Below are 14,636 nucleotides of genomic sequence, written 5' to 3' on the forward strand. Positions count from 1 at the left end.
ATGAGAAATTGGAGTGTGTTTGGTGAGAATTCACTTGCTTACTTGGTGTGCTATTTCTTCACTGTAGAGACAAGAAAGAATCTCCACATATGTGGATTTTCAGGATGAAAGAATTACAGCTAATGACCCTCCAAGTTCTGCAGTTTTCTGTACTGCTTCTGTGTTTAAACACCTTTCTTGCCAAGACTTCATATTTTAGAGAATCATATTCAGATACTTCACAGTACTGGTAGCCGCCAATATAAATTTGATTTGTTGCTCCTTGACTACATTTTACAAAATAAAAAAAATGAATAACATCAAAAGATACTAACTTTTGGCTTTAGGGTTTCAACAACTAAACAATTATAATTTTTGTAACCCATTCTACCTATCAATCTGCAAGATACACAGGATGACACATAGTTAAGAATCATTTTAACAATTTGGAGGGGGTAAAAACTTAATTAGCATTTATCCCTGATGATCTTATTCTATTTATTTTTCTCTTTTGCATCAATGACAACATCTAGCACTATTTTTATTCAGATAGAATAATTAATAATTTATATATTATATATTTTACTACTGCAGTGTAAGAAAATTAAAGCTATTTTTCCTTTGCTCCTCGTAGATTCACCGGCTGGAACTATACAATTAGACAGAAAATTATGAATGAAACAGAGCACGAAGAGGTACCTGTCTTAAAAAGACAACCCCATACACCAAGGACAGACAAAAGAAACAGGACAGAGTTTCACATTTATTTGCTTACCCATGTTATCACTGAACTATTTACAATATCTGGGAAATGGAAAGGACTTAAGCTTGTATTTTTGAGAAAGAGTTTCAAATTACATTATAGTCTTCACCTACTCTCAATTACTGATGTTACTGATGCAGAAACCCATTTTCTCCCAATTGTTTCATATATATTTACTACTACTATCATTATCATCATCAAGATCATTAGATGAAACAATACAGACCAGGAAATATAAATACTACTTCTGTACACTATGTTTAAGATTTAAAAAAGAACTTTAACTCTGTAACTGTCAAATGTGGTTCCAATTTAAGTTGTTGGACCAATTTCAGAACAAATAGATGCTTGTTTTCTATTGGAAGCTATTTTACTTTCCCATTTGTCACACAGGTAAAAATTTAAAATACAGTGAATGAATCACCTTGAAATAGTTATCCTTTTGAGTTCTGGATAAGTCGGGCAGAGGCAGGATTTAATTCTTGGGACTCAGGATAACCACAGAAACAATCTGTAATATAGTTAACATGATGACTTTAGTGAATATTCAGGAAATTTTTGCACATTAATTTCCACACCAGTTGACAGTGATAACACATGCTTGATGGTCTAAATGTCAAACTTTCATGACATTACTTCTTTTCATCTTTCTAGGACTGCACTACCAGTCTAAAGTCCTAAGTGAAGAAAGTCTGTTTCTGGTTTGAAGTTAGCACAATGGTCATAGAGAATGCGACTCTAGCTCAAGCCTTTCTTCTCTTGGGCTTCCCTGGGCCACAGACCCTACAGCTTTCTCTCTTCATGCTGTTTCTGGTGATGTATCTCCTTACCATTGGTGGTAATATGGCAATCTTGGTATTGGTCAGTACTTCGCACCAGTTACATACCCCTATGTATTTCTTTCTGAGCAACCTGTCATTCTTGGAGATCTGGTATACCACGGCTGCAGTCCCCAAAGCTCTGGCCATCCTGGTGGGAAGAAGCCAGACCATATCATTTTCAGGGTGTCTTTTGCAGATGTACCTGGTTTTCTCCCTAGGTTGCACAGAATACTTCCTCTTGGCAGCCATGGCTTATGATCGCTATCTTGCCATCTGCTCTCCACTACACTACCCGGCTATAATGAACAGTCTACTCTCAGCACAGTTGGCTCTTAGCTCCTGGATTTGTGGCTTCCTGGCCATCTCTGTGCCGACAGCCCTCATCAGCACCTTGTCCTTTTGTGGCTCTCATGCAATCAATCATTTCTTCTGTGATATTGCACCCTGGATTGCCCTGGCTTGCACCAGTACACAGGCCGTGGAGACGGTGGCTTTCGTGATTGCTTTTGTGGTGATCCTGAGCTCCTGTCTCATTACTCTGATTTCTTACATTTACATAATTAGCACCATCTTGAGGATTCCTTCTGCAAGTGGCCGAAGCAAAGCATTCTCTACCTGCTCCTCCCACCTCACTGTGGTGCTCATCTGGTATGGTTCCACCATTTTCCTCCATGTTCGAACCTCCATCAAGGATGACTTAGATCTGACCAAAGCGGTCCATGTCCTCAATACAGTGGTAACTCCAGTTCTCAATCCCTTCATCTATACCCTTCGTAACAAGGAGGTCAGAGAAACTCTGATGAAGAAATGGAGGAGAATGTGACCCTCCTGAAGTGCCATAGACATTTCCTTCAAGAACACAGGGCTGAATACTTTGTAATATATTTTTATCATTTACAGGAAATTTTTTTCATAGAGTTGTGTGTGATGTGCAAAATATGAATAGTTAGAAATGTTTATAAAGATATAAAAATGGGAATGTAAATTTATTTTGAGACACAATTTGCTCTTTGAATGTATATATTTAAAACGTATTATTTGACTCTGATAGTCACAAAGTAAAACATTAATTTTACAAGGACGTGGGAAGAATAAGCCAAGATATTGCAGGTAAAGTGTAGATGAAGAAGCATATGTGAAGTTACAAGATACTTTCATGCTCCCTGTACAGTAATATACAAGCATTACAGGAGAAAAATAATAGATTATGATCATTTCCAAGCAGTAGATTACAAACAACCAATGTTCGTTAATGAAATACAGGTATTTTTCCTAAAATTAAAGATCAGTTGCTATTTCTAAACAAAACAAGCAGAAGATTAAAATTAACGAAAGGAAATGGTTGTATGTACTGTTTTGTCCAAAACTAGATATAGAAATATTCTACCATATCCCTGACAGCATTACAGTTGAAAGGAAACAGAAACAAATTCAAGAAAAATCAATATTTAAGCTCAGTTATGACATAAGTTGCAAGAATTCTGAGATAAATCTATTCCTGGAAAATGAGTGCTTTCTTTGGTGGTATACCGGACCTGAGGTATATTTTCCAGAGAAGATTATAATATTTTAAGGTCCTTTAATAATTTCTTTTACTCCTTACCTATTCCTCATCCTCAGGGGATTTGCAGTAATGTATCATCAACTGGTGAACTGTATTTAGGCTTCATTAATGGCACCTGAAATAAAGAAGCAATAACAAAGAACTATATGCGTCTACTTGAAAGGAATATTATGCACCAAATTTTTAGGAGCCTACTGGATGTTGTGAGATTAGAAGAACTTTAGTACCAGGAGGCCATCCAATATATAATCTTTCTCTGTAACCTATGGTTTTACTTACTTTCGGGAGTGCTGTTACAGGTGATTGCTTTTTTGTTGGTGGTGGTTTTTGAGATATGTTTCAGCTGTAAAGTCTAAGTTGGCCTTGCACTGGTTTGGCACCAGTATAATTTAGGCGGTAAACAGGCTACTGTTACTATCAACTATTTCCCATGATACTAACCTATAAGATCATCATTTAGGCAGTTATTGGTGGTAAATGCCTTTAATATTAGGACTTTGGAGGCAGAGGCAGACAGATCTCTGAATTTGAGGCCAGGATCATCTACCAAGCAAGTTCCATGAAGCAGGAATACAGAGAAACCCTGTTTAGAAAAAAATGAGCATTTAAAGATGTTAAGACAGGTAGACATTTTTAAAAACTTAGTTATGAAAATCTAATATATAGAAAAATACAAGAAATTGTCTTAAGTTTAATGGATATATTAATATCTCATTTGAAACTTGTAGATCTTTTCTTTCTACCTTGTCTCCTCATGGTTTTAATGCTGCAGGACGTGCACAAGATCAAGCCCATTAGCATTTCATCATGGATATGTGAGGAGCTCCTGAGCCTCAACATCCAGCTGAAGCACTGGGAGCTGATGCATGCTTTGCAGAAGAAAGATCTTTTTTTCCCGAAATATGTTTTAATGTTTTTGTAATACTGTTTAAATTTAAATATAAAGATAAAAACCCAAGAAAATCTGAATATAAAATTACTAATGTTTCTTTGATATTCCTTTGAAACACTGAAGGAACAGAAACACAAATCTATGCGTTGTATCTATACACACTTTATTTTTATATAACTACAATAATAAAAGTGTTTTCACCCCAAAAGAAATTTTATACATATGTAGTTTATTTTTAAAAAAAGAAAACAAACTATCTTTCCAACTCCTTCCCCTCCTCCCATTCCCTATACATACCCTCCCAACATACCCCCATTCACTCCTCAGAGAGGGTAAGGCACATTGCTTCAAGGCCCTCCCTACTATATCTAGGCTGAGCAAGGTATACATCCAAAGAGAATAGGTTCCCAAAAAGCCAGTACATGCAGTAGGGATAAATCCTGGGTCCACTACCAGTGGCCCCTCAGTCTGCCCCAGCCATACAACTGTCAACCACATTCAGAGGGACTAGTTTGGTGCTATGCTTGTTCCTTCCCAGTCCTGCTGATGTTGCTGAACTCTCATTAGCTCAGGTAGACTGTTTCAGTGGGTGAACCCATCACGGTCTTGACCTCTTTGCTCATATCCTCACTCTTCGACTGGACTTTGAGAGCTCAGTCCAGTGTTCCTATGCAGATCTCAGCCTCTGTTTCCATCAGTTGCTAGATGAAGGTTCTATGGTGATATTTAAGATATTCATCAGTCTGACAAGAGGGCAAGGTGATAGATATGGATCTGCTTCTTTTTTTTTTCTAGAGCTTTCAGCTGTGCTGTTAAGTCTCTAATGTGAGCTTTCTCTGTTTTCTTTATGTGGGCACTTGGTGCTATGAACTTTCCTCTTAGCACCGTCCCCATAGGTTTGGGTATGTCTTGTCTTTATTTTTGGTGAATTCAAGGAAGACTTTAATTTTTTTTATTTCTTCCTTGACCCAGGGGTGGTTCAGTAGTTGACTGTTCAGTTTCCATGAGTTTTTAGGCTTTCTGGGGGTGGAATTGTTAAATTCTAACTTTACTCCATGGTGATCCGATAAGACACAGGTGGTTATTCTAATTTTTTTTGTAGCTGTGGGGTGTTTGCTTTTTTACCAAGTATGTGATCAATTTTTGAGAAGGATCCATGAGATGCTGAGAAGAAGGTATATTCTTTCCTGTTTGGATGGAATGTTCTATATATGTCTGTTAAATTCATTTGATTCATTACATCTTTTAGCTCTCTTATTTCTCTGTTAAGTTTCTGTCTGGTTGACCTGTCCATTAGTGAGAGAGGAGTGTTGAAATGTCCTACTATTAGTGTGTGGGGCTTGGTGTGTGATTTGAGTTCTAGTAATGTTTCTTTTACATATGTGCGTGCTTTTATTTTAGATATCAGGATTGAGACTTCATCTTGATGAATTGTTCCTGTTATGAGTATAAAGTGTCCTTCTCCATCTCTTCTGATTGATTTTAGTTTGAAATCAATTTTATTAGCTATTAGTATAGCCACATCCACTTGTTTCTTAGGTCCATTTGCTTGGAAAACCTTTTCCCAACCCTTTACTCTGAGGTAGTGTCTGTCTTTGAGGTTGAGGTGTGTTTCTTGTAAACAGCTGAATGTTGGATCCTGTTTTTGTATCCTTTCTCTTAACCTGTTCCTTTTTATAGATGAATTGAGTCAGTTGATATTAAGTTATATTAATGACCAGTGGTTGTTAACTTCAGTTATTTTTTTTTTTGGTGGTAGTGTTTGTGTGTTTCCCTTCTTTGAGTTGTGCTGGTGGAGGGTTGTCAGATATCTGTGCTATTGTGGGTGTTGTTGGCTTTCTTGGTTTGAGGTTTTCTTTCTAGTAATTTCTCTAAGGCTGGGTTTGTGGATACATGTTGTTTAAAACTGTTTTTATCATGGAATATCTTGTTTTCTCTATTGATGGTGAAAGAAAGCTTTGCTGGGTATAGTAGTCTGGGCTTTCATCCATGGCGTCTTAGTATCTGCAGCACATCTATCCAATTATCTTAATTATCAGAAACAAAACTGCAAAGTATCAACAGAAAACATAACAAAAATCTTCCATAAAGTTGTTCTGGCCTCTAAAAACAGTCTGTGGCTAGATAAGACTGAAATTTTAAATAGCAAATAAGCCAAGCAGTAGGGTAAACTAATATCCTATCAATATAACAAAAAGGATTAAAAAGCTATATGTCTAAAAAATGATTTAAATTTATAATGTGTAATAAACTAAAATAATGCACTAGTAAAAAAGTACAAACTTTAAATGAAAATAGACAAAGGGTCCAATATACAGGCTAAAAAAGCCACATATACATGTCCAAGAGATATATGAAAGTTCTTTAAAATCACCAATTATCATGGAAATGTAATCATAAACCAGAATAAAATATAACCTTCATAGTTGTTAGCTTATCTGTTGTCAGACAGAAGAAAATGACTAGCATCCATTAGAGGTGAGAAAAAAAACAATTTCCTCACTGAAGTTAGAAATGTAAACCATTACAGTCAATTTGGTATATGCTATAGAGTTTTCTCAATGATGTAATTTTATGTTATCTAAAAAGTAAATAAAGTAATAAAAAATTAAATGATAATCAATTAGTTACATGATGAGTATCCTTTTCTCAAAGGAAAAAAAACACATATATCAAAGAAATTTCTTCAGCAGAATACAGACTTGCGCATTATACAAATAGATAATGCATAGAACCAAATTCTTATAATAAATAATACATAAACTATCTAAAATCTATCTCTATTCTCTATCATCTGCTTATCTATCCAACTACATATATATATATATATATATATATATATATAATCTATTTATTTCTATTATCTATCTAACTATCCATAAATAATAGCATGGGCTTGGAACCAACAAATTTAAATAGTTGGTTCAAGAGCAGTAGTGATATTTATTAATTAAATTTCTTTCCTTATATCTCCTTAAACACATTTTTCAAATAATTCAGATTGCTTAGTTATCATAATGTATATTGTATTATACAAATGTCTACAATGATAACATAATTTTATTATATAAAATACAGTCAGTTATTTTACTTTTAAAAGTAATACCAAAACAAGGTAAATCATTTTCACTGACTCAAAAGTAACTATTCTTTAAAAAAATGTTTTATTTGTACTTGATGTTTGACAACTACATAAAACTCCTGTTTCTTGTTATATTGAAAATATACTTTATTTAGATATAGCACATCATTATAAATACAAGCCATTCAATTCAGCCAGTAAAGTACTGAAGTACTAAGGTGTCTGTGGAGATGATATAACATTCACTCCGGTACAGTTACCCTGGCATAAACAAATAGAATAAATCTCTATGTTAAACATGAAAATGCATGCTCATGTTCAATAATTGTTTATAACAGTAAAAATATCAAGCAAACAGGCCAGAGATGCCATGACCTTGACATGAATCTGTCCCACAGATTGGTTGGGCTTCTGGAATACAAACATAAACAGCAATGAAAGAATGAATAGATTTATAAATGATTCATTTCAGGAAGGCATTGCACTTAAGATTGTTCACTATATTTAACTAAATAATAATTTGGCCCAACAATTTTTTTGTAGATCGCTGATTGTTATTTTATAGAGGACTAAATTGAAAATACTTATACACTGCCTTAATCTAAGAATTTTTTCCTATATATTGCTCTTTTTATACATTTTTGTAAAAATTACGTTTTAAAAAAACTTGAAAATTTACTTTTTAAAAATCCATGGCTTTTGATATTGCAGGCAAGGGATCTACCATTGAGTTACATGTTTATTCTAAGTTCTATTGGCAGAGACAAAAGCTCTCCAGACAGTAGCCACCCAATAACCCCATGCATCACCTGTGTCTCTAATATTTCTCATTGTTTAAGCCCCTAACCTATGTTCTTATAGTGCCTTTTGTGTGGCATGAGGCTACATAAAAAGCAAGTCATTTAATTTTGTGATTATTAATCAGGTTAGGCATGTTTTAATTGTCCCTCTGAGATCCACTTTAATGGAACCCTAAACAAACTAACTCAAGGTACTCTCTCTCAGGAATCCTGAGTTTGAATGAGAGCTAGCAATCTTGATATACCATAAGTGAGGAGAAACTTATATATAAGAAAGCACAGAGAGATACTTAGAAACTGATGGTTACTACTGTCTCTTTTGAGTTTTCCTGTTGATTTAATACAAGATTCCACTCCAATATGATACAACCCAGCCAAGCACTTAAGTGAGTATTTGTGAGAGTGCTAGTGATCAAATTATACCATTAATCAGGATATTTATGAATTAAATAATTTATTTATTCAATTCAAAAACAGCATGAAAGATCTATCCATAGTTAGTAATCCAATTCAAACAAAGGAGAATTTCTAATGCATGTATTTTTATTGTCTGGATGACTTCTCAGTTGTTTCAATTTCATATAAAATATGAATAAATCAGTCTTACAATATTGCCCAATACCTCTGGTTTCAATCCTCAGAATAAAAACAAAACAAACAATAAGACAAGAAACTGGAGCTTAACAGAATGACCACTGATGAATAGAATATCAACAATGTGAATGGTTGGAAAATTGCTTAACAAAAACTCTTTAAATTTCCTTAAATTTAATGCATAAATTAATTATGCATTTTAATTTTAAACACCTCTCAAGGAAAAAATGTTTGTGTAAGGATTTCATCGCTCATTTGATGTACATATCCTACTTGCTCTAGTTAAGGATGTGATCATTCTGGAACAAAAAATGGAGGAATTTTAAATGAACTCAAATCACTATCTCTTTCTAAATATAGAGGACAAAACGTTTTGGAATATTGTATACCGTTGCAATTTACAGAAACAGGTATAACATTGGTCTGGGATCTCCATTGTTGTCCAACTGTTCTAATATCTGGAGTCTGAAATGTCTTTTTGTGCAGACGACGCTTCAATAGCAAAACATGGACAATTCTAGGATTACCATCTTATGATTGCTTATAGTAAAGAAAAGGTATGTAAGTATTGTCATACTCACATTTTACCTTTTGGTTTTAAGGGAATTTGAGTTAAACGGTGTGGCTCAGACTGTCTTGAAATGTTATTTAGTCTAGGCTGGTCTTAGACTTCTGATGATCCCGTGGCTTATCTTCCTGAGTAGTGTGGTGACAGGTCTTTATCAAGATGCCCAGGATACAATGTTTTATATTTTTATGATGCATAGATTTCCTGTTTAGTCAGGATTTTCATTCTTATCTTTCCTTGGTCATTTTGAAATCGATAATAATTATAAATGCCTACTTTTCATCTCTGTTTCAGTACTTTAGCATTGGCAGAAGGTAGGCTAAAGACAATATTACTTTTTACACAATTCTTGAACATATTTGATTTATCAGTGGATTTATCAGTGTTAATTAGAGAATTGCCTAGACAAAAGGGTCTGACAGAAGTCATTCAGGAATAGAACATAGAAAAATTTCTACCATCAGATTCTCATGAAGCTCAAAGGCTCCTTCGACGTGTTCTGAAGAAATGGCAGAAATTATGCAGCATGATTTAGACATAAAAATTCTCAATGATATTGGAGCAAAAACCACATGCCATTAGATGACAAGGATCATGATATCCATGCCATCGTGCTAACTCTATGATATGAGTATGTCTGTTAGCTCTATCAATATCAAAAATCATTCCTCATATACAATAAGAGCAATAATATTATAGGTTTAATCTTACTCTCAAGATTAAACAAATACCATGATGAATTACACAAAAATTATGACTATGTAGTATAAATTATTGTTTAATAGTCTCTGTTCAAGTGTCATTAAAAAGACTTAGACTTCAAAATTACTCATTGCGAAGACATTGCTTGTATTCAGGATTGTTCCTTCATTCTGAAAAACAAAATGATCCTGTTTAAATCATCTCTGTATGTAGTTATAGGTATTGCATAACTTTATTTCCTGAGGGTCTTAATAAATAATGAAAGGTAAAGAATAAGCCATAGTTAGATAAATTATTTTTTTTTATTTTTCGAGACAGGGTTTCTCTGTAGCTTTTGGTTCCTGTCCTGGAACTAGCTCTTGTAGACCAGGCTGGCCTCGAACTCACAGAGATCCGCCTGCCTCTGCCTCCCGAGTGCTGGGATTAAAGGCGTGCGCCACCACCGCCCGGCTAGATAAATTATTTTTTCCAAAATGCAGAAGCAGTTGTTAAGTATGGAATCAGATCAAGATGGATAACATACAGGTCTCCTCTAAATTAATCCTATATGCTAGCATCAGGGATATTTGTCTAAATTTAGGAAATACTACATATCAGTTCTTCTCTTAGAAGTGTTATATATCCCTGTAATACGAGGCCATTTGTTCGTTTCCTGGCCACCCAGACTCCCAAAATAACCACACAGAAACTGTAGTAATTAAATCACTGCTTGGCCTATTAGATCTAACTTCTTATTAGCTAGCTTTATATCTTAATTTAACCAATTTTCATTATTTTATATTTTACTACTAGGCTCGGTGGCCTAGCAGCAAAGTTCTGGAGTGTTGGTCTTCTTCAGCGGCTCCATGGCTTCTCTCTGATTCTGCCTCCTTTCTCCCAGCATTGGGGTTAGTTTTCCCCACCTAGCTCTATCTTACTCTAACACAGGCCTAAGACAATTTCTTTATTAACCAATGGTATTCAAAGCATACAGAAGAGAATCCCACATCATATCCCTATTGACTATACATAAGATAATTTCTTGAAATTTAGTTTTCTCATTGCATTCAGTCTTGATATTTCACATACATACACTTATGTATATTTAAGATGTTACCATTTACTTAGGACACCATTTTGCCACATCCTGAACTCACTATATTTCTAACTTCCTTATTTATTCATTTTAATACCTTTCTTGCAGTTTATTTCTTTTAGTCTCTTATCTTCATGATCTTCAAAATATCCTTCAAAACTTGTAAAAACAATATTACATTTATGTGGCCTCAGAACAGAGTAAGACAGAAGAAAATATCTCTGTATGAAGAAGTCAAGCAGGAGTCATGGAGAGAAGTGTAATTGGTAAGGAAGTATGAAATATAGTGAGTTACATAAGTCAGTATTTAATAATCAAAGTACTCAATGGAGCCACCATCTAAATTAATTCACTGAACATAAACTGAGAATTGAAGGCCATATTTACAAATTCACACTCTTCATCTGTCTGCTCTGTATTTCTACAAGATACATATTTTTGAAATCATAATATTTTCTTTCTATACCTCAGTTATTTATCTAGTTATTTATACAAAGTCTTTCATTTTGCAAACAATAGTTATTTGAAGGTTGTAAAGTAAACCACTGTATGACACATCACATTTTATTTATACATTACAGCATCATGGACAATTAACTTATTCCATATGGGACTTACGGAGGTTGCAAAAATAATTTACATACATTATTAAAATAGACACATAGCGGTGTATATATGTTTAAAAATGGGATTATCTTGAATTGCAGTCAACAAAAGTTATTTAACACAATTTTATCAATGTCCTCACAAAGGAAGAAAACTGCAAAAAAAGACATGTGTCAAAATTTTTTTGAGGATTCGGATTTCAAGGAGATGGTCAGGAGTTTCACAAATACACAATATCAAAATAACTTGCTGAATATTTTCTTTTGAAACATACTGATTATGATTAGTTCCACAGGCTTATATTGTTCCAAATATTTCTGCTTTTACATTGTCAAGGAAAGTCATTTTACCACCATTATACAATCAACCAAATTCTTAAGATATGTATTTTCTTAATATATTTCTTTATTAATGTACATATGTGAATAGAAATTATATCCAGATAAATTTCAAGTGAAATATTATTGTAATATTTGATAACAGGTTTATTTCTCATATTTTTATTCCCATTATTGCCTTCACTTTGTTTAAGCAATCCATGGAAGAAAGGGAATCAGAGAATGGAATCTGGAGAATAGAGTGGACTGCCCAGAAATGAGAATCACATCATAGCAGAACTCATGCTCCAAATCTGGGCTTCATCAATACTTAAACAGCACACGTTCAGCAGAATCACTTGCAACGGTGCCTTTAATTCTCCATTGTTCACACTACGAGAAATTTGCTGATTAACCACTTATGCACTATGAACTACAGCACTGTTAACGAGTTTATGATTCTGGGACTCACTCAGAAATCTGAACTTCAGGGAATTCTTTTCATTATCTTTCTTTTTATCTACCTTGTGGCTTTCATTGGCAATATGCTAATTGTCATTGCCATAATCTATAACACTGCCTTGCACACTCCCATGTATATTCTGCTTCTGGCCCTAGCTGTTGTGGACATCATCTGCACAACGAGCATCATACCGAAGATGCTGGGAACAATGCTAACATCAGAAAAATTGATCTCATACGGGGGCTGCATGACCCAGCTCTTCTTCTTTACGTGGTCGCTGGGGGCTGAGATGGTCCTCTTCACTGCCATGGCCTATGACCGCTACGTGGCCATTTGTTTCCCACTTCGGTACAGTATGATTATGAACCACTGTACATGTGTAGGCTTGCTCAGCATTGTCATGGGGATAGCAGTAACCAATTCCTGGGTGCACACAGGTCTTATTCTGAGACTGACTTTCTGTGGGCCAAATATCATTGATCACTTCTTCTGTGAAATACCACCACTGCTAGCATTGTCCTGCAGTCCCGTGAGAGTCAATGAGGTGATGGTCTATGTCGCTGATATCACCCTGGCTGTGGGGGACTTCACCCTCACCTGCATCTCCTATGGCTTTATCATTGCTGCTATTCTCCGCATCCGCACCACAGAAGGCAAAAAGAAGGCCTTTTCCACTTGCTCATCCCACCTTATCGTGGTGTCCCTTTACTATTCGCCTGTGATCTACACCTATATCCGACCTGCATCCAGCTACACCTTTGAAAGGGACAAGGTGGTGGCTTCACTTTATACCCTAGTAACTCCCACGTTGAACCCAATAGTGTACAGTTTCCGGAACAAGGAGATGCAGGCAGGAATTAGGAAAGTGTTTGCATTTGCGAAAGGTTAATGGTTTCAGAAGAAAATATAACCTTATTCCTATCAAACCATATCCTATAACGTCTCAAATTAATATATTTTTAAGTACCTCAATAATACATAATTATGGTATCAAAAATCCACCTCCCATTTTAAAAAGTCATAGCTCCTTGGAGCAATGACCCAGGGAAGTATTTATATAAAATAAGGTTATTAGAATATATAAGCAGCACTATCTAAAGTGCTATTTCAAATGCTTTGAGAAATCAACTCATATAATTTCTCTAATAAACACCAAGCACTTTCACACTAATATGGGTAGCTATGAAAATGAACTTTCGTTCTATATAATATGCATTCAAATTTGAGATTACAAATGATCCTAAATATATAAAGAATTTAAGGATCTATTAGATACTCCATTGAAATCTCTTAATAAATGTCACTAAAAATAAGTTTTTTCTTCCAATATGACAGGAAACAAAGGCATGTACTTGTATGAGTTAAATGATGACAACATAAAATTGTTATGGCAAGAGGATGAGAGATGCCTTGCCATAAAAAGATAAGAGGTTAACATCAAATCCTCAACATTAATATAAAGTGAAGACATGGCCATATATGCATGTAATCACAAATTTAGGAGCAAAAGACAAGCATATTCAATCATATTAACCAAAAGATTCAGATTCAGGTTTAGTGAGTGTATACCCTATACGTGCATGTGAAAAAAATCATACAACACAATATGCTCACATATGTAACAATTCTGTTATAGTATCTAATGATATAATAATGCTGAGCAGTGATTACTGATTGCTTCTGAAGTTGACTGAACATAGAAGATGTAAACAAAATAATCAAGCATTCTTAACATAAAAGAATTCGTTGAGACTGTAGAGCTTGAAATAATACACAACAAAAACATCAATATCCAGATGATCCATAGTACAAACAATTCATCTTATTTAAACATATAAATGCAAGCATAAAATAAAGATACAAAACAATAAAGTATATGAGGCTTACCCATTAAATACAAAATATAGTTCTTCTATGAATTCACATGCTATGAAACAATGTTTAAGAAATAGTATGACAATTGTTAAACTAATTATTCCTCCTATGACTTTGGTAATAATATTTAAGAAGTATTACCATTACGTTGAAAACAAACCTGTTTTATTAAATAGCTCCATATTAAGAGATAATAATTTATAGAAAAAGAGGTTAAAACACTATGGAATAAGTTGGATAAAGATGGGGTAGTGAATCTGGATGGAGATATTGGAGGAGTAGGGGGTGAGTATAAGTAAGATACATTTTACACATGTGAAATACTCAAACATTTATCAAAATAAACCAAAATAATGTAAATAATTATTTTGTAATTTCTTATTATATGAGCAATGGTGTTTATAAATCACCTTAACAACTTCTGATATATTTTCAGTTAAATTGTAATCAAACTGTCTAGAGATCTTCCTTAGGACCCTGTGACTACCTAATAATGCTCCATTGTGTGGACATGTACTTTATGGAAGTTTATTTA

General features: G+C 34.3%; 2 protein-coding genes across 2 annotated transcripts; both read left to right on the top strand.

Moving 5' to 3' along the window:
- The first annotated feature begins 1,459 nt into the window (after positions 1-1,459).
- Positions 1,460-2,386, top strand: Or6f1 (olfactory receptor family 6 subfamily F member 1). Its single transcript, XM_075953148.1, has one exon. The coding sequence runs from the start codon at positions 1,460-1,462 to the stop codon at positions 2,384-2,386; it is 927 nt and encodes a 308-aa protein (XP_075809263.1).
- A 9,805-nt stretch (positions 2,387-12,191) lies between these two features.
- Positions 12,192-13,115, top strand: Or13g1 (olfactory receptor family 13 subfamily G member 1). Its single transcript, XM_075953204.1, has one exon. The coding sequence runs from the start codon at positions 12,192-12,194 to the stop codon at positions 13,113-13,115; it is 924 nt and encodes a 307-aa protein (XP_075809319.1).
- Positions 13,116-14,636: the final 1,521 nt, after the last annotated feature.

Source organism: Microtus pennsylvanicus, chromosome 18 (assembly GCF_037038515.1).
Source record: "Microtus pennsylvanicus isolate mMicPen1 chromosome 18, mMicPen1.hap1, whole genome shotgun sequence".
NCBI classification, from domain to species: domain Eukaryota; kingdom Metazoa; phylum Chordata; class Mammalia; order Rodentia; family Cricetidae; genus Microtus; species Microtus pennsylvanicus.

What these genes read in the sequence shown, in the direction of transcription:
- Or13g1 (XM_075953204.1), top strand. Translation starts at nt 12,192, where the DNA reads ATGAACTACAGCACTGTTAACGAGTTTATGATTCTGGGACTCACTCAG.
- Or6f1 (XM_075953148.1), top strand. Translation starts at nt 1,460, where the DNA reads ATGGTCATAGAGAATGCGACTCTAGCTCAAGCCTTTCTTCTCTTGGGC.